Below are 23,166 nucleotides of genomic sequence, written 5' to 3'. Positions count from 1 at the left end.
TATTTCAACAACACACCACCCATGTCCCCTGCAGAGCCACATGATTCTTCAGTCTACTTCCTTTCTAATCCACCCCTCTTCTCCATCCCCCTTCAGCCAAGGTCACTTCCCTGTTTCTCTTGTTACATACAATTACCTGGGGCTTTTCTTTGTTTGCAGCACTGGGGAATTGAATCTAAAGCCCCAGGCATGTTGGGTAAACATTCTACCAATGTGTAATTAATAGATCCAGCCACTTATAATTAATTTTTTAAATGTTATTATTTTATGTGCGTGAGAATTTTGTATGTATGTATATCTGCGCACCATGTATGCAGTGCACAGAAGCCTGAAAAAGTATTGGACGTCCTAGAACTGGAGTTACAGACAGTTGTGAGCCGCCATGTGCATGCTGGGAACTGAACCTAAGTCCTCCAGAAGAGCAGCCACTGTTCTTAACTGCTGAGTCATCCATCGCTCCCAGATCCAGCCTTTTAAAAAAAATTATAGAGGGACTGGAGAGATGGCTCAGTGGTTAAGAGGACTTACTGCTCATCCAGAGGTCCGTCCTGAGTTCAATTCCCAGCAACCACATGGTGGCTCACAGCCATCTGTAACGAGATCTGGTGCCTCTTCTGACCTGCAGGCATACACGCAGGCAGAACACTTATAAATTAAATAAATCTAAAAAAAAATATAGATTATAATTACATTATCCCCACCCCTTCCCTTTCCTCCCTCCAAACCCTCCCATAATCCCCTCCTTGCTCTTTTTCAAATTCATGATCTCTGTTTTCAAGAGTTGTTGTTTCACACACACACACACACATACATATACACATATACATATATTCCTAAACAGTAAGTACAACCTTCTCAGTCTATCTAACATTACTTGTATATTTCAGAGCCTACCATTTGGTACTGCAGTCAGTTGGAGTGCTCCTCCCTGGGAGGACCATTCTCAGCACTTCTTAGATGCCTATTGTTCTTTGTATAGGATCAAGATCTTCTGGGCCTCCCCCTCCATCCATGTTAGCATGTCTATTGGTGTCCTCCTTGTTCAGCTCATTTTCTGGCAGTGATGTTGGTGAGATTTTATGGGTGTAGCTTCTGACATTCCTAGGAGACACGATCTCACAACCAACTCCCTGATCTTTGTTCTCCGAGCCTAAAGGTTTGGGGGTTGTTTTGTAGATGTATCCATTGGAACTGACACCACAGCTCTGCATTTGATTGGTTGTGGCTTGCTGTCATGGTCACCATCTGTTACAAAAAGAAAGTTTCCTGGATGCAAAGTGAGGACTACACCTCCCAGGCTAGACCTAGAGAAGGATTCTTTTCAAGTATTTTATTTTGAGACTTGGTCTCAGTAAATTGTTAAGGCTGACCTTGAACTCTAATCCTGGGAGGCCTTGTGCGAGTGATCCTCTTGCCTCAGCCTACAGAGCAGTGGGGCAGACAGGTCTGCGTGGCTGCTAGTATCAGAGTCCAATCTACTGCTCACTCCTAGTATTTAAGGGGGGTGGAGAAGAACAAAGGATCTTACTAGGTAGTACAGGCTAGCCCTAACCTCACTGGATAGCCCAGGCTGACCTCAAGTTTGAGCTCCCCCTGCCTCAGCCTCCTGAGGGATGAGATTACAAACGGGTGCTACTATGCTTTGCTTGTTTGCTTATGGACATGTGGGGTTTCCTTTCTGTATGAAATGACTCAAGGTTATTTGTTATTTGTTTTTGTATTTGACAAGGTCTCACTAAGTAGCCTTGACTGGTCTGTCACTCACTATATGGACCAGGCTAGACTCCAATCCAAAGAGATCAGCCTGTATCTGCCTCCTGAGTGGTGGAATTAAAGGCGGTGCCACCACACACAGTCTGACCCCTGTTTTTATTTCTTTTACATTGAGACACTTGCTATGCATAATTCAATTACCTGTCTGTTTTGTGTGCGTCCTCTTTATTTTTTGAAATTTTATTTATTTATTTAGTGCGTGCCTGTCTGTCTATGTCACATGGAATTACAGGAGGTTGTGAGCACCCTGACGTGGCGCTGGGAACTGAACCCAGGTCCTCCGGAAGGGAAGGAAGTGTTCTTAACCACTGAACCATCTCTCCAGCCCCATGCGTATCTCCTGGGAGGCCTTGTCTGAGCTTTTGTATCTTGAGAGACACCACATCTCAGAATGATTCTGTGTTGCTTTCTGGCGCGGCTTTGAGTTTTCAGCTGGTATTTGGATGTCAATCATGTCATCTGGGAGCTTCATGTTGGGGTCAGGGACACATTATAAAGGGGAACTGATCACGGTTCCCTCCAAAATGGGGGAAGGTCATCAGAAACCATCTGCTTATTCTCTTGTTTTAAAATGTATTTGATGTGTATAAGCATTTGCCTGTATTTATGCGTGTGTACCGCATGCATGCCTGGTGCCTGCTGAGACCAAGATCAAGACTTGGGTCCCCCGGAACAGGGACGACAGGCGGCTATAAGCCACTATGTAAAGCTGTGAGCCAAACTTGGGTCCCTTCAGGAGCAGCAAGTGTTCCTAACTGCTGACCTAGCCCTTGAGGCCCCCATCTACCTCTTCCTCAGGCTCACAGAGCAAGAAGGATGTGCCCTCGTATACCCAACTGCTGAGTGAACTGCAGAGGTTTCCTAACTGCTCAGTCTTCCCCTAAGACCAGGTCTCCACCAGCTTGACCTCACCATCCCATCAGGACTTCGCTGGGGAAAGAAAGTTGGAGTCTTGCTGCCCAACTCCGTGTGGTGCCTACACCCTTGGTTTATATGAACCTGACTCTCCTGAGGTCTGCTACAGGTTTTAATCAGATGAGTCTGGGCACATAGCATTTCTCATAGCACAAAACCAAAATCAAAAACAAAACAAAACAAAACAAAAAAAGAAACAATGATCAGCACATTTTCAAAGAGATGAGCCAGGCTGGATGTGGCGACACTTGACACGTGACCTTAATCTCAGCACTGGAGAGGCAGAGGCAAGCAGATCTTCGTGAATTCAGGGCCAGCCTGGTCTACCTAGTGAGATCCAGACTACCATGTAGAGACCCCCATCTAAAAAAAGCAAAAGGGTAAAGGGTGGGGCACCATCCCAACTCTTCCCATACTCTCTACCAAAACAGGTGAGAAAACCCAGGTGTGCCCAGACCCTTGCCTTACTATCCATATCCAGACCTAGTTGTTCGGAGGAGGTGGGCCAGAAAGGGCCTTGTGAATGGTGGTTTCCAGATAGGCCTGTATCTTTAAGCAGCCATTTGTGTGTGGGGAACGTGGAATGATGGAAGTTAATGATTTACCAGAGATTCCCTCACTGTTGCCAAGGGTCAGCTTCCCAGGAACATGCCCTGGATCGGTCCTCCGGGCTCACTCCTAGCCAGCTGATCAGGAAGGCCCCCAGTGGACTGAAACATGATCTCCATCACCAACTGGCAAAGTGAGTGGAGGGGAGGGGAGAGGCGGGGCGGGGCGGGAGGGGAGGCTTGTGGGACTGTAGAGGGGTCCCTGCTAGGGTGAGTGCGCACGTGCTCTTCCCAACCCAGCTCTTCCTCTGCGACCTGGAAGTGTGACCTTTGGAACCAGCAGTTGGAAGCTGCTCTGTTGGCATCTTCGAAGCAACAGGGTCAGGGCGAGTGTGACCCCTGCCTTGTAGAGGGTGGGGCCAGCCAGGAACTCAGGCCATTAGAGGCCAAGTTCACACGGCAGGCTGAGCCCCCATCACCCACCTCGTTCTGAAAACGAGGGTGCTTCTGCCCAATCAGACATCTCCTCAAACCCTCAAGGTCTCCTGTGGCCCTAGTCTATAGTCTCACTTCATGCATCCCCACTTCTTTAGGGGAGCAGGGAGGCAGCAGCCCACTGCCTGGGAAGAGTGGCTCAGCCACAGGGAGGGCAGAGATGTAGGTGTCACTGGGTGAGTTGCTTAGCCTCTGAGCCGACTCGCTCTGCAGTGACCCTATGGTAACTGTCTAATGTACGCCAAGTACTGTGCCAATACAGAATAAACTACTAAGAGTAAGGCAAGCGGGACTCCAGTTTACCTGCTAGCAAGGGAAGGCCGGCCATTAGCTCCTGAAGAAGTGACTGTGTAGTAAGTAGGTCAGATGGTAATAAGAACCCCCTTCCATCCTAAAGCAAAACAGAGTCAAGGAATCATGGAGTCTGAAGAGTGTATGTGTTGTGTGTGTGTGTGTGTGTGTGTGTGTGTTGGGGGATTCATTTCCACTGACCAGGGAAGGCTTTGCTGGAAAAGGCCCTAACTCGGAGGACTACAGGAAGTGAGAAGGTAGTCTGTGCAGCCATCTGTTCCAGGAAGAGGGTGCAGCCAGCACAAAGGTCCTGAGGCATAAAGTCTGTGGTGTGTGAGGTCCCTCACAGAGGCTGGTGTGACTGAGACTTCACAGGTGGAAGGTCAAGAGCTTGGGTAAGGGAAGTCCCCGAAAGGCAGCCCAAGGTGGACCAACATAGAGATGGGAAGGTTTGTAGTGAGCTCTTTGAGAGAGGTGTAGCCTCTCGGCGTTTTAGAAGCTCGCTCTGGCTGCTGGAATTCTCGAGACTAGACTGTAGAGGGTAGGATAGCAGAGAAGAGGCCTTTCTGAGGTGAGAGAAGGCAGGAGGCGGGGTGTGGCAGTGCAGACATGGGAGGTGGTCCTGTGTGACTGGAGGAATTTGCTTGAAGATGGAATGTGAGACGTGAAGGGATGAACAGTCAAGGATACCTCCCCGGTACCTGGGGAGCGGACTGGAAAGTGGATCCGTAAGTGGGAAACAGGAGCCAGATTTGAATAGACTGGGTATGTTTGTCTTGGATATCCAGATTAGACTGCAGGCAGGGTGGAGATGGCACGGGCCTGGACTTCAAGAGAGAGACTTGTCCAGACAGAGAAATCAACAACATGTATATAGTCGCTGCTTAAAGCCATAGGAGTCCCCAGATCCCTGGGGCACAGCCTCTCAGCCTCCCCACTCCCTAGCCTTCTGATGCAGCCGATACGGTTGTGGGAATTGCCCTGGGCACTAAGGAATTTTTAGCCGTACCTCTGGCCACCCACCAGGTGACAGTAGCCAAACCTCCACTCCCTTGTGACAATCAAACTGTCTCCATATCACACCAAAGCTCATCCAAACCACTCCCCCAGCATTCCCATCTTGCAACCCAGTGAATCAAAAGGGGGAGAAAGGATGAGGAGTCCCGGAGTCCTGAGACGGGAGGCATGCTGACGTGCTATCAGCCTTCCAGTGTGACAGTATGCTCGTATCCGGCTGTGACAAGTCCTAAGAATGATACTTTGTCCTGTGAGAGGGAGAAATGACAGAACAGGATTGATGTCAGAGCACAAAGGCCAGGACCGGTTTCCCGGAGGAGCTGGCATTTAGAAGCGTGAGGAGTGTGCCACACAAAGAAGCCTCATCTACAAAGGTCCTGGGGCAGGAAACTGTGGGCATCTTCGGAAGTCAAAGGCGATGGTGTAAGAGGAGTGTGTGGGTTTGAGAGAAGGTAGAAGGAGAAGCTTGGCCCCTCCCCCCAATAGGATCTGTAAAGCACGTATAGGAAAGGGTCCCCGCTTCATTCCAAGTGGGTGGAATGACCAGGGTGCTCTATGATCAGCTGGTATGTTTTCAATCCTTGAGCACTGGGTGAAGGAGCACGGGGGATGGGAATGGTGGCAAGCAGGAAGCAGGAGACGAAGGGAGGCCGTGCAGGGGTGGGGTGTCCAGGAGAGAGAAGAGGTGGCTAGGGGTGGACATAATGAGGGAGAAGCACGGCAGTTTTCGGATGTTTCCGGAAGCAGCCGCCTGAGACTTAAAAGTGGATTAGACAGGGAGGGTGGCAGGCGCCTCAAGTGGCTTGGCAGCCGGTGCCAGTGGAGCCGCTTTTCACAGGAGGTGAGGATAAAGAAAGGGAGGCTGATCACAGCTTGGGACCAGAGGCATGCTGAGTGCCAGCGAGGAAACCGAGCCAGCAGCCAAGCCAGCAGCGGGATCTGCTGAGTGCTGGGCAGGAGAGATAAATGTAGGCATTGTTGGCACATACGCGGCATTTGAAAAAACCCGGGCAGGCGCGTGGAAACAGAGTGAGGAGAGACCGGAGCTGGGCCCAAACCCTGAGGGAGTTAAATCATAAAAGAAAGAAAGTAGGTGCTGGCACAGGGGGTGGGGGAGCCCTGGAGTGGGGGACAGGTAGGCAGCTGGGAGAAAATCAGAACGTATCCTGGAAGCCAGGAGAGGCGCTTTCCACCAAGGAGTGGCCTGCCTCTCGCTGCCGAGGACTGACACCTGCTTGGAGATTTGGTTACCTGAAGGTTATTAATGGCCAAAGCAAGAACTCTTTATGCAGAAGTGGTTTATGTCACTTTTCAAAGCCTCAGCTATATCCAGGCCTGGGCGGGCAGTATTCCTGTGAATCCTCAGGATTCAGTTCTGTGAAGTGGAGTTAACCACAGCCCCTTCACGGGTGGTTATGTCAAGTTAAGATGTGACCGGTGCCCACTGTGGCATGAGCATCAGCTGTCCATCACTATTTTCAACTCTCCTTCTTCCTCTCAAACATTTGACGGACCGTGAAGGGGCACTTAGAGTGGGCTGTCAGAGCCCCAGCCTGTGGGGCAGAGTGGGGAGCCAAAATGGGGGTGACGAGGGTGCTCCCGTGGGTAGAGGCAGGGTCCTCATACAGGAGGGTCCAGTGTGTCGCCTACAAAGTAAAGAGTAAAGTGGTATCGGGCCAGAAGCAGGCTCGCCTCCAGGCTACTGTAAGTGTACCTGATATCATCTGGCAGATAGCTCTGCCAGTCCAGTGGACTTAGACACGCCCTATGAAGGGACCAGCTACAAAACTATTGTTCTGAGTCTTTCAAAGACCAAGATCATGTTGAGTTCAACTGTAGAAGTATTCCAGACAGGCGCGCTAACGATGCCACGTGTTGACGAGCTTAAGTCTCTTCCCATGAATGTTGTTGTGGGCACACATAGGTAAAGTTTGGGTGGAGTTCGAGGGCTGGAGAATAGAAATATATGTGTTCATTTCCTGCTTTGACATCTGTATCTTGTCTATCTGAAGGGTAAGGGAAGGACGTTCCACAAGGTTCAGAGTGGTGTGAGGACAAGAGTCCTAGCAGAGGAGTTAGAAATGTTGGCACCTTTGTGATTGTAAAAGAGAAAAAGACCACAAGCTGTCTCCCTCTTGTAGCCTTAGCTGCTCCCAAGGCGGAGGTAGGAAGATCACATGAACTGAAGGATAAGGAATTTGAGAAACAATGAATATTGTTTTACTTCTTCCACAAGCTTCAGCCAAAGAGACCTACCCACCTGCTCCAGGCGACAATGCCCTGCAGCAAAAAGAGAGAGAGAGAGAGAGAGAGAGAGAGAGAGAGAGAGAGAGAGAGAGAGAGAGAGAGAGAGAGAGAGAGAGAGAGANAGGAAGGAAGGAAGGAAGGAAGGAAGGAAGGGGGAGAGAGAAGGAGAGGAGAGAGAGAGAGAGAGAGAGAGAGAGAGAGAGAGAGAGAGAGAGAGAGAGATTGAATCTGGCTTTGCCAGATTCTGAAAAACCGTGCCCTGGCCACCGGGCTTTGGCCTGTCCCCAAGGGCTGCAGGCTAGGGGCTCCTTCTGGCAGTTTGGGAACTGCAGGACCTAACGCTCAACATAGGGAGACTCCAAACTGGCCGGTCTGAAGCCAGGGAGGTCTCTGGAGCCCTGGAGGTGCCCTGGAGCCAGGCCTGCCTCAAGAGTTTGCCTTATTCCCTGCTTTCTGCATTGTGACTTGTGCAGCAGGGGGCGCACAGCGACCTCTGTCTGGATCACGGGATATCACCTACCAGCAAGTCTGCCGTTCCTATCTGTGTGACACGCCTACCCAAATCCACCGGTTCCTCTGCCAGGCTGCTGTCCTGAAAGGAACTTCGGGTGCAAGCCCCCCTCCCCAGATTTGACTGAGTCACTGAACTACAGGAGAAGCAAAGGACGGAAGACGTTTTGAAGCTGTGTATGAGAAACACATCTCCTAACTTGTCTGTGAGCTTGTGTGTGATGCTGACTGCCAGAAACAACTAAATGCGGCCTATAAAAAAAGGCTGATCTCAGCAGAGAAAAGTTCTGGAATCACATCAACCTGTGAAAAAAGGGCACAGGACAAACCAGAAAGTGAGCATGGCTCAAACCACTGTTAGAAAACATGTCTAACAAAAAAAAAAAAAAAAAGCTGCACTCAGTGGAAGACACCTGTAATCCCAGCACTGGGGAGGCTGAGGCAGGGGGACTCTCTTGGTTGGTTGGTTGGTTTAGGTTTTTTGAGACAGAATTTCTGCTCAGACTGGTCTCAGACCTGAAGCAACTCTCCCGCCTTTACTTCCTAAGGCTGGGATTGCAGCACGCACCACCACATCGGACATTTTGCTTCCTGAGGCTGGGATTGCAGCACGCATCACCACATCGGACATTTTGCTTCCTGAGGCTGGGATTGCAGCACGCACCACCACATCGGACATTTTGCTTCCTAAGGCTGGGACTGCAGCACGCATCACGACATCGGACATTTTGCTTCCTAAGGCTGGGATTGCAGCACGCATCACCACATCGGACATTTTGCTTCCTGAGGCTGGGATTGCAGCACGCACCACCACATCGGACATTTTGTTTGGTGTCAGCTCAAGCTGATCTTGAACTCGCCTCCTGAGTTCGGGGGTGCAGACACACACCCCTGAGCAGGGCATGAATTCTCACCTGGCTGTGTCTGTGGGTCACAGTCTTTCACACCTCAGGATGCTCGCCACAGGGAGTTTCCTCATACTGGTTCTCAGAATCTTGACAGGGCCCTAGAATGGTCCTGGGTACCTCTGATGACATCAGCACACATTGGACACACTTAGTGGGCGGGGCGGGGGTTACAGCAGTGGCTGGTTAGCCTAATCAATCCCGCCACTCCTGGCCTCCACTTTCATGAGGATGGCTCTGTGTCTAAAAGCCTCTCCTGGCCTCCTGACTCAAGTTCCTGTTTCTCTATGAAGCAAGCAGCAGTGACTCACGGTCGGGAGTGTGTGGACTGGAGAGCCAGGCTCTGCTGTCCTCCTCGGAAAGACATACAAAGCAAACCTGAGAAACTTCCGTTCTTTGCAAAACAAATAGACAAACAAACCCGAGTTCATTCTTAAGGGTGCACAGGACAGGAAAACAGGTGTTTTAACAGAACAAAACAAAGAGCAAAACCCCACTCACATCATGTCTCCATGTAGGAGGAAGGGCGTCCTATGAGAGTGGAGTCATAGGACAGTCACAGACCAGTGTAAGGAGATAACAGATTTCTGTTGTTGTTATTGCTGCTGTTTTCAGGCAGAGTCTCTCTGTGTAGCCCTGGCTGTCCTTGAACTCACTCTATAGGCCCCCCCCCCTATAATTCACAGAGATGTGCCTGCCTCTGCCTCCTAAAAGCTGGGATTAAAGGCATGTGCCACCACACCCAGCTGATACCGTATTTTTATAACATGGTATATATGATTTTGTAACAAACAGGCAGGTCTAGGCTACAGACCATGACTATGTCTGGGAGGCGGGTTGGATGTAGCCCTAGTATAGAATGTTTGTCTAGCACATGGAGTACAACCCTGTATTCAACTCTCACTACTGCAAACAAATACCAAACATCTTTATCATTCCCACTAAAGAAATGTGGTGTAGTCTTCCACCATGCTCAGTCTGCGTGGTTGTAGTAGGTGGGCACCTTATCACCTAGGGGCCAAACTTCGTACAGTGTGGAGGGTGGGTGCCTTGTCTCCTAGGGTAGAAATGTCTTATGGTGTGGAGGGTGGGTGCCTTGTCTCCTAGGGGAGAAACATCTTCTGGTGTGGAGAGTGGGTACCTTGTCTCCTAGGGGAGAAACATTGTACAGTGTGGAGGGAGAGTGGGTACCTTGTCTCCTACAGTAGAAACATCATACAATGTGGAATAAGAGCACAACCGTTCTAAAGCCCCAACGGTGAAGTTTAATTCAGGCCAGTACCATTGGGCATGGAAGGAGAAAATATGTTCAGACGCATCATGAGGACTTGTCACAAACCTGAGATCCCACATCAAAAAACAAAGCAAAAACCCACAATGTGGTACCACACTGTCAGCATGGCTGCTACCAGAAGCATTAAAATTGGGGTTGGAGGGATGGCTCAGCTGTCCAGAGTGCTCATTGCTCTTCCAGAAAACCCATGTCCCAGCCTCTAGGCCAGGAGGCTCAAAACTGCCTGGAACTTCAGTTCCAGGGTACCTGGTCTCTGCAGGTTTCCACACACATGACATGCAAACATACAACACACAGACACACAGACATACACATAAATAAAAATAAAACTAGGAATAATCTTCTCAAATACCAGAGAGAAAAGTTATCATGTGACCCAGAAATCCCACTTCTGGGTAGAAACCAAAAGATCTGAAAGTAGGATTTATTTATTTATTTATTTGCTGAGAAAGATGCTCTGTAGCCCACAGTGATCTCAAACAGACAAGGACAACATGGACTCATGATCCTCCTGCCTCCACCTCCCAAGTGCCGGGATGTTACAGACCTGTATTAACATACTCAGCTTTGAAAACAGGATTTCAAATGTGTGTGTGTGTTGTTGTTGTTGTTGTTGTTGTTGGACTCTAGCGTCCAAACACCGAGGAGGAGTCAGCCCCAGAGACCATCTCACACACCACAGCCGATGCAAAAGCATGAGGATTTTATTAATTCTGTCATGACAGGGTCCCTCAGCATTCAGGAAGCCGAGGGACTTCGAATAGCTGGTACAGTCTACTTTTAAAGGGGCCACAGAAGCAAGAGGGGTTGTTCTTTGACTATTCTGATTGGCTTATTTGAAAGGGCTATTACCAATAATTGACTGGAGAGCTGCTGCCAGATCAGTGAGGTAAGAGGTCATTTTGACCCCGTTTCCCAGGGGACCGAACCAAAACATACATATATGGGTAATTGTTCAGGAACTGAGTACGTGCGAGCGTAGCTGTTAGATCCTTGGTTCCCAGGGGAGGAGAGGAAGAACTATGGCACAGAGGCTGAGAGGATTCAGAATTGTCAAAAATGGCTTCAGGATTGTCTTAAAGTCTTACATGTGTGTGTGTGTGTGTGTGTGTGTGTGTGTGTGTACTTCAAACAGAAGTAAATTTTTATGTTTAATTTTTTTACTTTTATTTTATGTTCCTTGGTATTCTGCCTGTCTGCCTGTCTCTGTGAGGGTGTCGGGTACCCTGAAACTGGAGTTGCAGACAGTTGTGAGCTGCCATATAGGTGCTGGGAACTGAACCAGGCCCTCTGAAAGAGCAGCCAGTTCTCTTAACTGCTGAGCCAATTCTCCAGTCCAATGGTTAATGTAGTTTAAAAAAGAAAAAGTCAGCATAATGAATGGTCATTTGGTGCCTATCACAGGGCAGAGAGTCAAATCCACACTTCCATATGAGATGAGAAGGAGCAAAGAACCCAGGTGTCCTGTCTGTTATTTCTGGAGGGAGTGTTCAGAAGCACACATCACATGCCCAGAGTAGAGCCCTTGACCAAGCAAGGTGTCCAGACTGTCCCACACTTCTGCCTCCTGCTCATTGGTTTTGTTAACCCCTGTGGTCTTTGGTGATGCCCACAGGACATTGCTAATGGGTGGGGACAACCCTGTGAGCTAATACTGATTTGAAATTAGAGGAGGCTGGGGGTGGGCAGGTCACTGCTGCAGGAGGGTGCAGACCATTGCTGCAGGATGGGTGAGCGTATTCCTAACTGATGGCTTCTATTTTCCCAGTCACCTGTGGCAGGTCAGCACTGAGGGCCGAGGAAGGAGGAGAAGGCACAGAGGGATCCAGAAGCCATCCAGGGCCTGGAGCTCAGGGTCTTGAGCCTCCAGCCTTCTCTCTCCTCACTGGGTATGGTCCCTGAGCTCTACCTGAAGGAAAGAATAGGCAGGTTATTGCGTTCAGCGGAAGCTCAATACTGAAGACAGTGTGCTATGTGGTCAGGAAGAAGCAGCATTGACAAAAAGCTTCCCAGGAACACAGCAGCTCCTGCTCAGCTTCCTCCCCCTGGCCAGCCTTCCCCTGAGAGCTCTTCTTGCTTCCTGCAGAGATTGGTGTGGGCGTCACCGGCTTCGGTGTCTTCTTCATCCTCTTCGGGATACTCCTGTACTTTGACTCCGTACTCCTGGCTTTCGGAAATGTGAGTCCCCCAATACTAGGTGCCTTTGCTGGGTGGCCAGGAGAGTCGTCCCAAGTTCGTTCAGGTCATAGCTATTTAAGGTGGGTGAGGACTTGGGGGGGGGAGTAGGGAGAGCGACAGTAGGGTCTGTGGGCACGGAGAACCTGAGACGATTACACCAAGCTCTCCTGTGATGAATTAGACCCCCTGCCCACCAATGAATCCCTGACTCTAAGGAAACCTCCAGGGCAGCAGGAGCAGTGGGGAAAAGCCAGAGTAAGATAAAAACTTTGTTATGAAACAGGGGCTGAGAGAAAGGAGTAGACAAAAGATAGCTGGGAAGGAAATGGAGACTAAAGCTCTCATGAGTGGTTGGAACACTGAAAGAAAAGGCATGGCGGATGTGTGGGTGGGCAGGGAACATTCTAGAAAAAAACTGTATTCTATGGGAGCCTGGGCCCTCATGAACGGAGCACTGGAAACCATGCTGAAGGTTCTGGCAGAACCACAGAGTGGGGACCCTTCAGAGACTTTGGGTACCAACTTCTCCTCTGTTAAACGGGGAGGATTCCATTCCACAGCAGCCTCTTTATGAGGAAGAGCTTGGAGCTGAGGAACTGGGTGGGAATAAAAGGCCTTCAAGTCCATCCCTCTGCCTCAGGGCATTTCTATGCCCTACTAACCAGAGACCTTTCCAGTTCTGGGATTCTGCCCCACTGCTGGGTCTCTCTCTCTCTCTCTCTCTCTCTCTCTCTCTCTCTCTCTCTCTCTCACACACACACACACACACACACACACACACACACCACTTCTCTGTCCTCACATCTTCCCTGGACCTGCAGCTGCTGTTCCTGACTGGCCTCTCCCTCATCATCGGCCTGAGGAGGACGTTTTCCTTCTTCTTCCAACGACACAAGCTCAAGGGGACCACCTTCTTCCTGGGGGGTGTAGCCATCGTGTTGCTGCGCTGGCCCCTGCTGGGCATGCTCCTGGAGGCCTATGGATTTGTTAACCTCTTCAAGTGAGTACCAGCCCCCTCTGCCTTAGTATACTGTGGTTTAGGGAGAAGTGGCCAGGTCAGTTCTGTAGGCCCCTATTCCTACATGGTCCGACAGCCAAGTTCTCTGGCCATCGTTGGAAACCAAAGCAATCACGTACCCTCTAGACAGGCTGTGGCTACCTAACAAAAGCTCAGGATGTCCTGCTCCTTCTCTTTTGTAATTGTATAGATCGCCCGAGAAGAGGTGTGAATGCCGAGCTGCTCCCGTGACTGTAGTCCTGATATTCCTGGAAAGACCATGTTAATGAACTTCTACCTTAGTTTATCTTGGGGGATAAAAGGTGTTTGGATAATAAACGCGGGCGATCTTCAGGAATGAATGAACCCTGAGACTCCCTTCCAATATGGCTGTGTGAACTGTGTCTCAATTATTCCCATGCCTCCAAGGCCAGTCCAGAGAGGGAAAAGTAGTTTATGTTGGGGCTTTGGACCCCGACAAAATTCAAATCTCTAATCTCCTCACTCACCCGGGACCTTGGGGGTTCACTTCCCAACCTGACTGCCTCCAAGCCCTAGAAAAGGCAAAAGTAGCTTCAGCAGGGGGATGCCGAGGCACAAGGCTGTGCCTCCAGGGACACAAGCTCCAGCCTTCATCCGTGCCAGGGGCTCAGCCACTCAGTGCATTTGCTCCCTACCCATCTAGCAAAGAGAGGACATCGGGCCAGGATAATCATCAGGAGAGGAGGTCACAAAAATCTGTGCCCTTTCAGCTTGGCTTTATGTGTGGCCCTATGACGTAGGTACCAGTATTGCTAAGCATGTTGGAAAACTGGCCTTGGGTTCAGAGAAGTGAAAATTTGTTCACTGTGTACAGTGTCAGTAAGAGGCAGAGCTGCGATGTGACCATAAGACACCCGAGCTTTGCTGGGCGGTGGTGGCACACACCTTTAATCCCAGCATTTGGGAGGCAGAGGCAGGCAGATCTCTGTGAGTTCAAGGCCAGCCTGGTCTACAAGAGCTAGTTCCAGGACACCCGAGCTCAGCCTGCGATTCTCAGTCACTTACTCTGTTGCTGCTTTCAACAGAGCCCAGGACAGGTCTGTCCCCAGGGCCCAGTGGCTGCTTTCCCAGGAGCCAAAGTCTGAGCCTTTGAGTAAGAGATGTCAGTCTTGCTATGCTCCTCCTCCCCTCCTGGGCCACCACTGACCCCCGTCCTCTCTTCTGTTCCTAGGAGCTTTTTCCCTGTGGCCTTTGGATTCCTGGGCAGTGCTTCCAACATCTCCTTCCTGAGCACTGTGAGTAGAGGGAACCTGGGCCTGGCAGTGGTGTCTGGGGTGGGAGAGCACTTGGAACTGCTTAAAGTGCTATCCTAAGTGCCTCAGACCCCTCTCCCGTACTCTCTGAGACCCACGCACCCCAGTTTCACTCTCCTCCCCTCCCTGCTCCTTCTCCACTTGATAAAATAAATCAAAAGTGGGGCCCTGGAGGCTGGAGTGGCTAAGGTGTAGGTGGAGAGGAGGCGGCCATTAACAGCTCCCCAGCCAAAGAAATGAAAACTTAGGTGACCCAGACAAGATGTGTTTTCTGGGACACTTGATTAAGCCTGGGCCACAGGGATGTATGACAGCTGGTGACATCTAGTCAGGCAGGGAACAGAGCCTGCTCTGGGCCCACACCCGCCTCTGAAGTACCTGATAGCTCCACACTGAGACATCCAGGAAGGGGGCCAGAACCCACATGCTGGAGCGCCTGCCAGCTGGGCACACCCCTCCACCACTCTCCATGCCTACTGCATCATAGCCCCGCATCTCAAGGTCGGCTGGGTAATAGCCTGGATATTGAGTCTGCTTCCCACTCTTTGTCTGGGATAATGATTCTTGGCTCCCACAGCTGTCACAGAAGCTTCAAGGCTCCAGCTCAATGGTCTGAACCGGCGAGGTGCACTTCTCGAGCTTGGATTGTTGGCGGAGGGGCTGGAAGGGGGACGGGGGTTATCTTCCTGAATCCCCTCCCCAGCACTGACTTACTTCCTATCACACGTGGGCATCTCCAAGTCCGGAAGAAAGATGGAGCTGAGTGACTGATCTTAAACCCCCAAGTTCTCCCAAGATGCTTCCAGGAGCCGAGATCCTGTCCCTGACAGCCAGCTGAGGCTGGAAGCAACATCCCTAACCTAAGTTTCTGCAGGGAGTGAATTAAATCCTCAAGCTGTGAACGTGTCTGAGATTCGGGGTTGACGTCTCCAGTTCAGAATATCCACCCCAGGCCTAGGACGGGTTGCAGCACCTCCTCCAACCCCGAGCGAGTCCACAAGGTGTAATTGCATTCTCTAAGAGTCAAACCCTGTCCCTGGTGTGATTTTCATGCTGATTTAACATCCTGAAGGGTCTGGTATAATGTTAAGCCTCAGTTAATGTTAGGCGAGCAATGGGAACTAAGCCCACGCAGCATCAGGAAGAGCATCTCAGCCATGAGATGACCACTCCACATAGGACATAGCAGGTAGAGGTGGCACCAAAACCGCCTTCTGTTTGGGGGTGGATGGCGCCATTGCCTTCAGAGAACCAAGCCCCACAGAGGAGCTGGTTCTTGTTCTGGCGAGTTCCTTGTCTCACGGTAAAGAGTTTTTCTTTGTTTTGTTTTTCTGAGGCAAGGTTGTAGATTGGCCTGGAACTCACGACCATCCTGCTTCAAGTGTCTGAGTGCTGGGATTATACATATGACACACTATACTTCTTAAAAGGCTTTCATGTACACCGAAGAAAGGTGCAGACCAGGTTTTGGAGGCACAGACTCTAATCCTTGTATTTGGGAAGCAGAATCGAAGGGATCTCTGTGAGTTCAAGGACAGCCAAGGCTACAGTGAGACCCTGTCTAAAATAAAATTTAAAAAAAAAAAAGAACAGAATCCATAAGGAAAGAAAGCAGGAGGGCAGGGGCAGAGTGCCAGGAATACTGACGGTGAGGCTGGCCACGCCCACCAGGCACCACATGCTGCCCACTCTCCACACTTACTTTCTCAAGGCCAGCTTGGCCACATCAAGTATAAAATAGATGTTCCCTCTCCCTTCCTTCCTTTTGTAACATTATTATATTTGGGGGCGAGACAAGATCTCACTATGTAGAATAGGCTGTTTGCAAACGCATAGGTTCACCTGCCTTTGTCTCCCAAGTGCTGGGGTGTGCCACTATGGCTACTGCTTTTTGAGACAATATCTCACTCTGTCACCCAGCCTGGCCAGGCTTCAAACTTACCATCCTTCTGTCTCGACCATCAGGAGGTACAATTCCATGTATGGGCTGCTATGACCGGCTCTAGCCTCCTTCCTTCCTGACAGCCAACTGCTTATATAACTGTCCAGCACGTCTGACCATGTCATATCACATGCATGTCAAATCCTGCGTCATGCAGGAGCTCGGTAATCAAGGGGAAAGGAGGGGAGGAGACCCCCCGTCCAGCCCCACCCCCACTCTCAATTCACAGCCCAGGAGCTGCCTGATGGAGGCCAGTGTGACCCTGTTTCTCTCTGAGAGGGCAGCATGTGGGCATGGAGGAGCCTCTGGGTCAGGCTGTGCCCTTCCCCTCCTCCTCCAGCCTCTGTCTCCTATTCACTTGTGTGTGTGTGTGTGTGTGTGTGTGTGTGTGTGGGCAGAGGGATAAGACATTTCACATATACTCTCCTCGGTCATTTTCTCTTCATTGTTTGGGGCAGAATGAGTCTCCAGCTGCAAGGGAGGGGGTGTCAAGAGGATGGAGAGGCTGGAAGAATTACTGAGATTCTGAGAGCAGCCTTGGATGGTTTCTGGGGGCAAGGAAGTCGCCGGATCCAGACGTGACAGCCAGGAGGCGGAAGCTGGCGGCAGGGCGTGGAGTCCCGAGGAGGGCCTGGGAGGGCAGAGGTGGGATTGCGCCTGGAGACGTCACCCACCTAGACCTCATAAAAGGGGCTGCGACCAGGGACCAGTGAGAGTAAACCCAGGAACCAGTGGCTTCTCTCGGTGTGTTCCAACTACCCAAGTGGCTCTCCTCCCTCCAGCCCTCCTGCCGGAACCCAGCCAAGGTAGGTACACTGCTGACAGCGCTTGGGACTGCCCTGACCTAGGGAAGATCTGGGAGAGCAGACTTCAGTCCAAGGCCAGCTGAAACATCAAGCCAAAAGCAAGGAGCACTGATTGTTCCTGACTGCCAGGCTGGCCAAATTATCCTGGAGTGTGTGTGTGTGTGTGTGCATGTGTGTTCTTTTTGATTTTCAGTTAAGTTCTACTTCATGCACACGTGGCCTGTAGACTAAGCAGTTAAGAGTTACCAGGGTCTGGGGTGTCCGTATGTGTGCATGCGTGTGACGTGTATGGTGAGTGTGGGAGATATGTGGTATGTATTCCGGGTATGTGTGCTGTACATATTTTTACTTATTTATTTTGCTGTGTCTGTGTGTGAGCATAGCGCACATATGGAAGTCAAGAGAACAGCTTGTGGGAGTTGGTTTTCTCCTCTCATCCTGTGGGCCCAAGGGATCAAACTCAGATCGTCAAGCTTGACAGCAAGCACAGTGATCTGCTGAGCCATCTCACCAGCCCATGTCGTACATGGTGTGTTTGTGTGTGCTTTATGTGTGGTGTGTGTGTCTATGTGGGGTGAGGGTGTGTTGGGGGCAGGCAGAGTTCTCGCATGGTACATATGAGAAGCACTGTCCCTGATGGGGCAGAGCACTACAGGGACAGACAGAGAGGCAGACATCAGGATCACCAGCCTTCCACCAGTCTCATGCGGCGTGTTAATACAGCCCTTCCCTCCTCAGGTCTCTCTGGGATAGACCTGGGTTGCCTCTCCCTCCCTAGAGAGCTCTAGCTCTATATCCCCCATACCCACCCCTGCGTGCCATTCCAGCACCCTGGCACCAGTCCAGGCAGATCCCCTGAGGTGAGTGGCTTCTGCAAGTCCTCTTCATCGGGCTTCATCAGGTACACGCTTGCTCAGGTGCCACCGGCAGCCTGGACCCCCCCCCCAGGCTGGCGTCCCAGCTGTCATCATCTGGACTTTAACATGTGTCTGTTGTTATTTTGAAGTTATCTACTTGTCTAAGTTGCCTATGAGCCAACTTCTTACACTAGACTTTAGATCAGAGGTACCCTGGGCCAGCATCCTCAGCACCCAGCACCTAGCACAGCCCTAGGCTGGAGACAGTGGCCAGCAATGCCTTACACTGGCCCTGATAACCAAGGCTCTGCCTACTAGATTTGGACTCTACCCCACATTCTATTCAGGCCTTAAGGCAGCTGCAGAACGCATCTGGTTTTCAGGGTGTCACGGAGTCAGTAGCTATCTGAGCAGGCAGCTGGTGCCCAGGTGAATAGTCAATGGGCGTGGCCTACTCATGATTCATGGGATGAGGGAAAAGCTGGAGCATTTCGGAGTCAGGATTTTTTTAATTTGGGGTAAAACTCATGGAACCCATCACTGTCATTGGTTAAACAAAAGCAAACAGAATCAATGTCAGGTAGAGAAGGAGACACGAGGTTAATAATACAAAGGCCCTGAAGTAGAAACCAGGGTACTGCAAGAGCCGCACTCTGCCCATGACTGCAATCACGAGAAAGCTGACGTCAGATGGTGGAGGACCTGATTCTGCTTAGCCCATGGACGCTTAGATACGTGACCAGTTCCAAACTTTTTAAAGAGCAGTGTGGAATCACTGAAAGACACTGAGTCCACGGATTTTTTAGAAACAATCCTAAAACATGTGAAAATGGTGTCTTTATAGCCATTCACTCCATAGTCGTTTTTTGCTTTGTAAAGATTAGAGTTGTTACGATGCTTCCATATTCCCTTACTTTAAAAGGAGCTATAGGCAACTGTGGGAGGCTGGGAGCAGGAGAGGAGATCTTCCACAGAGAACAGCATACCAATTGACTGTGCAGTGCCTAATGGTTGCCCATGCCGAGTGAAGGTTCTGACCCACCACTCCATGTGGGAGTCTGCAGTTGGCTGGGTGGAGGGACCGAGGCGGGAGCACAGCGGCAGGATGCATGGTGCTGAGAAACTACTCCGGAAATGGGTCACAGTGATACTCCCCACCCCTGTCCTTGGACAGAAGCCTACGTTCAACCTGTGGTGCCGCCAGCCTCCTGGACACTTTGTCCTTAATGCCATTTGTTGGACAGTTTCAAAGTGCTGATGAGTTTTTCAAAGAAAAATTGGCCTTGGGAGCTGGAGAAGTGGGGTGGAGTAGGGAGCAGGAGAGGTGGAAGGCAGAGTGACTGGATGAGGGTCAGGCTACACAGCTCCTATCTCAGCAGTCAAACTGATGAGGCCAATTGAGTTGACAACATCCCAGAGCCCTGAGAATAGAAGCATCTGATGGGCTAGGTGAGAGAAAGGCTTTTCCCGCTTGAATTACAGGCAATAAGGCAATTTGATGATGGTCTCCAAGGCTGCGGAGAGCTTTGAGAATGTGTAAGATGATTGCCCTCCTTCTTTGTTTTTTTTTTTTTTTTTTCCTGGAAGAGATAAGGAATTGGATTTCTGTTCTAGCAGGAGGGCTAGGGCCAGATTGCGGAAGGTGTGTGTACCCTTTGGAGCAAGCACCAAAAGCTGTACATTTACACAGAACCCAGCACTAAGGGGAGGAGGGCTGGATCCTAGGATCCCAGGAGAATAGCTGAACCTCAGAGCACACTCCTGCCGACCTCATCTACCTCCCCTTCCCTGGTCACCCCCATGGGCACACTCCTGAGTGACCTCATCTACCTCCCCTTCCCTGGTCACCCTCATGGGCACACTCCTGCGTGACCTCATCTACCTCCCCTCCCTGATCACCTCCCCACCCTGGTCACCCCCATGCACGGCACACTCCACATGATCTCATCTACCTCCATTCCCTGATCAATCCCATGCACAGCACCTTATTCTCCTTCTTCAGCATCTCTCTCCAGCAAACCTATGACCCGCAACCCCACCATTGTCCAGCGTCATCAGCTTACCCCTTCCACCAGACTGACCCTTCCTTTTTGTCCTTCCTTCCCCGCTCCTGCAGTCCTGTTCCCTGTGGTCTCATTTCAGGCTTATTCCCCCCCACACACACAGGTCGTCTCTGGTCACAGGGCTTCTCCTCTCCCCCAGTTTCTCTCTTCGACCTGGGTTCTGGTACAGGACTAACTCTGACCCAGACTTTTTGCCTCTCTGTCTCACTCAGCCTCTGAACATCGTGCACCTGCCTCTTCCTGCCAGAATGACGGCGCTGGCTTCTTGGCAGCTACTGCTTCTCCTCTGCATCACTACCTTTGGGGAGCCACTGGCAAAGGTGGCACCTCTGGCAAACCCTGGGCCCACAGGTACGACTGGTCCAGGAGAGGGGGCAGGAGAGTCATCGCACATGAGAATTACCCTATTTTCCATACTGTAGCCAGGTTACTGCCATGAGTTAAATTACTGCACTTGACGGATACCTGGGGCTGGCCCAGGACCAGCCTGCTGGGAGTGTAGGAGGCTCATCTAGGTCCAGGAACCTCTTAAATATTTATTTATTTATTATGTATACAATATTCTGTCTGTGTATATGCCTGCTGGCCAGAAGAGGGCACCAGACCCCATTACAGATGGTTGTGAGCCACCATGTGGTTGCTGGGAATTGAACTCAGGACCTTTGGAAGAGCAGGCAATGCTCTTAACCTCTGAGCCATCTCTCCAGCCCCTCCAGGAACCTCTTAACCCAGCCCCTTGGTGGTCGTCTCCTGCTGTGCTTGTCTCCAAAGTGTGCCAGGGTATTGAGGAGCCAAGCTCAGTGCCATCCGCAGCCCCAACACCCACTCACACCAGGCCTCCTTGCTACTAACTCGCTATAATTGACTAGACTTATTGTGTACTCTGAGCTACTTGCCCTGTTTTACTGCCAAAGATAGAGAGGGAGGGAAGGAGGGAGGGAGGGGAGAGGAGAGAATTAATGAGCTTTGCCTGTGAAGTGTTTTCGGAGTGAGCCCTGTTAGCTCCAGCAGGAAGGGAAGGCATTGCACCCGCCTAGGAGAGCTGTGCCTGCTAGGGCCACGTGGGTAATGTCTGGTCGACACTCGGTCTTGATCCTGTATATGAAAGTTTGCAATTGTCCTCAGCAACCAGGGTCAGGCGATCACAGGTCACAGGTGTGAGGAGGGCGTGGTCACAATGGCCTTGGCTCCACCTTTTTGATTTCCGTTACCCAGGTTTTTCGTTAGTTTTTATTTAATGAGCACTTATTGGGGCCCTACTACGTGCGTGGTACTGTTTCACCCATTCTGAGAGATAAATGGAGTCCCCTCCTTCCCCCGCGCCCCAGGTGCTTATGGGCCACTCAAACTCCAGATGCAGACACTCACTGAGGAGCCAGGTAGAGAGCCCAGAAGACAGAACAGAGTCTTTGCTTCCTCAAAGGAGGTCGTTTAATAAAGTTATTTAGGAGAATTTTGGCAAGCACTTGAAAGCAAAGCTATTGAAGGAGGGAGGAGCATGCAGCCTAACCACCCTAACCAAGCAGCACTTTGGCTCCACGCTGAGGTCAGAGCTAAGCTCTGAGGTTGAGGACCCGGGACCAGCATCGGAGAGGTCTGAGCAATCCTTGCCTCCCCAGTCTCATTTGCCTGCGTTCTCTGTTCTAGGCCAGCAGTCCGGATCCCAGGAACTCATCGATGCCTGGGAAAAGGGCCCGCGGTGCGCAGAAAGGAAATCTGGGGTTACAGGGCTGCGAGCCCGTAGGACCTCGCCATGCCCACCGGTTGAGAGCTCCGCGGGGCGTCAGCGACCCGCGTGCACCGCTCGCAGTCGCCTGATTCCGACACCCCGCGGAGCGGTGCTGGTGCAGCGCGAGAAGGACCTGTCAGCCTACAACTGGAACTCCTTCGGCCTGCGCTACGGCAGGAGGCAGGCGGCGCGGGCGGCGCGGGCGGCAGCGCGGGGCTGAGCGCAGGGAGGCGGGTGGATTGCGAGCCCAGTCTGCCAGCATGTAGGGCTGGGGCAGGAGGCTTCTGGACTGGGGCAATAAAGCGATACTGCTGTCTCACTGCGTGTGATTCCTCCCTGACATCTGCCAGCAGTGCACATGGGACAACAGGTTCTCTTCTCTCTCAGTTGCCTCTTGGTTGATTTCAAAATGTCTCTAGTGCCAAAGTCGGTGCTTTTGAAACTAATGGTTAAGGAAGGTCCCTGCTGGTTCCCACTCTGTTGCAGCTCAATGCTTTGAAAATATAAAATAATAAAAAAAAAAAAACTAAGGGGCTGGAGAAATGACTCGGCTGTTAGGAGCACTTGTGGCTTTTCTAGAGGATTCGTGTTTGGTTCCCAATGCACCTGCAACACAGCCACCTGCAACTCCAGCTTCAAGGGATCCAAAGCCTTCTTCCTACCTCTTGGGCATCTACCCGCATACGCACATACCGTAAGACAGACAGACAGACAAACACAGACAGGCATGCATACACTAAATAAAATAGATCTTTACATTAAAAAATAAATTGCTGGCCTGGAGAGATGGCTCAACGGTTAAGAGCATTGCCTGCTCTTCCAAAGGTCCTGAGTTCAAATCCCAGCAACTACATGGTGGCTCACAACCATCTGTAATGAGGTTTGGTGCCCTTTTCTGGCCTGCAGGCATACACACAGACAAAACATTGTATACATAATAAATAAATCTTAAAAATAAATAAATAAAAATAAATAAATTGCTGAAAAATTTAAACCTAAAGAGGTCACCATTTGGATGCCACTTGACAGCAAGATAAATGTTGATCTTTTTAAAAATACATATCCATTAGAATTGAGTTTTTGTTTGTTTGTGTTGAGATGGTTTCACTATGTAGCCCTAGCTGGCCTGGAACTCACTAGCTAGACCAGGCTGGCTTGCAGAGATCCCTCTCAGTGCTGGGATTAAAGGTGTGCCACCACTCCCAAGCCCAAGATCAAGTTTCTCTAAAATGTTCTGAAGCGGCCCTTCTAGTTCTGAGACTTCCCTTCTTTCCTGACGGAAGTTTTGCTGCACTCATTGAATG

At 50.7% G+C, this 23,166-nt stretch overlaps 1 protein-coding gene across 4 annotated transcripts; it reads left to right on the top strand.

Annotated features, from left to right (window-relative positions):
- Nucleotides 1-3,288: 3,288 nt before the first annotated feature.
- On the top strand, nucleotides 3,289-22,178 carry LOC126505083 (vesicle transport protein GOT1A). Of its 4 annotated transcripts, XM_050147809.1 has the most exons (7): nucleotides 3,308-3,430; nucleotides 11,764-11,884; nucleotides 12,082-12,173; nucleotides 12,995-13,173; nucleotides 14,384-14,447; nucleotides 20,346-20,484; nucleotides 21,781-22,178. In XM_050147809.1, exons 4-7 carry the CDS (start codon nucleotides 13,136-13,138, stop codon nucleotides 22,080-22,082), a joined length of 543 nt encoding a protein of 180 aa, XP_050003766.1. In that variant the 5' UTR covers nucleotides 3,308-3,430; nucleotides 11,764-11,884; nucleotides 12,082-12,173; nucleotides 12,995-13,135; the 3' UTR covers nucleotides 22,083-22,178. The 4 variants fall into 4 exon arrangements, with proteins under 4 accessions (XP_050003765.1, XP_050003768.1, XP_050003766.1 ...); XM_050147808.1 differs by lacking the exon at nucleotides 11,764-11,884 and having other exon boundaries at nucleotides 3,289-3,430; XM_050147811.1 differs by lacking the exons at nucleotides 11,764-11,884; nucleotides 20,346-20,484; nucleotides 21,781-22,178 and adding an exon at nucleotides 15,043-15,376 and having other exon boundaries at nucleotides 3,289-3,430.
- Nucleotides 22,179-23,166: the final 988 nt, after the last annotated feature.

This window comes from Alexandromys fortis, unplaced genomic scaffold, assembly GCF_014885135.2.
Source record: "Alexandromys fortis isolate MF-2015 unplaced genomic scaffold, M_Fortis_MF-2015_v1.1 scaffold_58, whole genome shotgun sequence".
NCBI classification, from domain to species: Eukaryota; Metazoa; Chordata; class Mammalia; order Rodentia; family Cricetidae; genus Alexandromys; species Alexandromys fortis.
The sequence above is the reverse complement of the archived record's forward strand: the minus strand, read 5'-3'. Positions and strand labels throughout refer to the sequence as shown.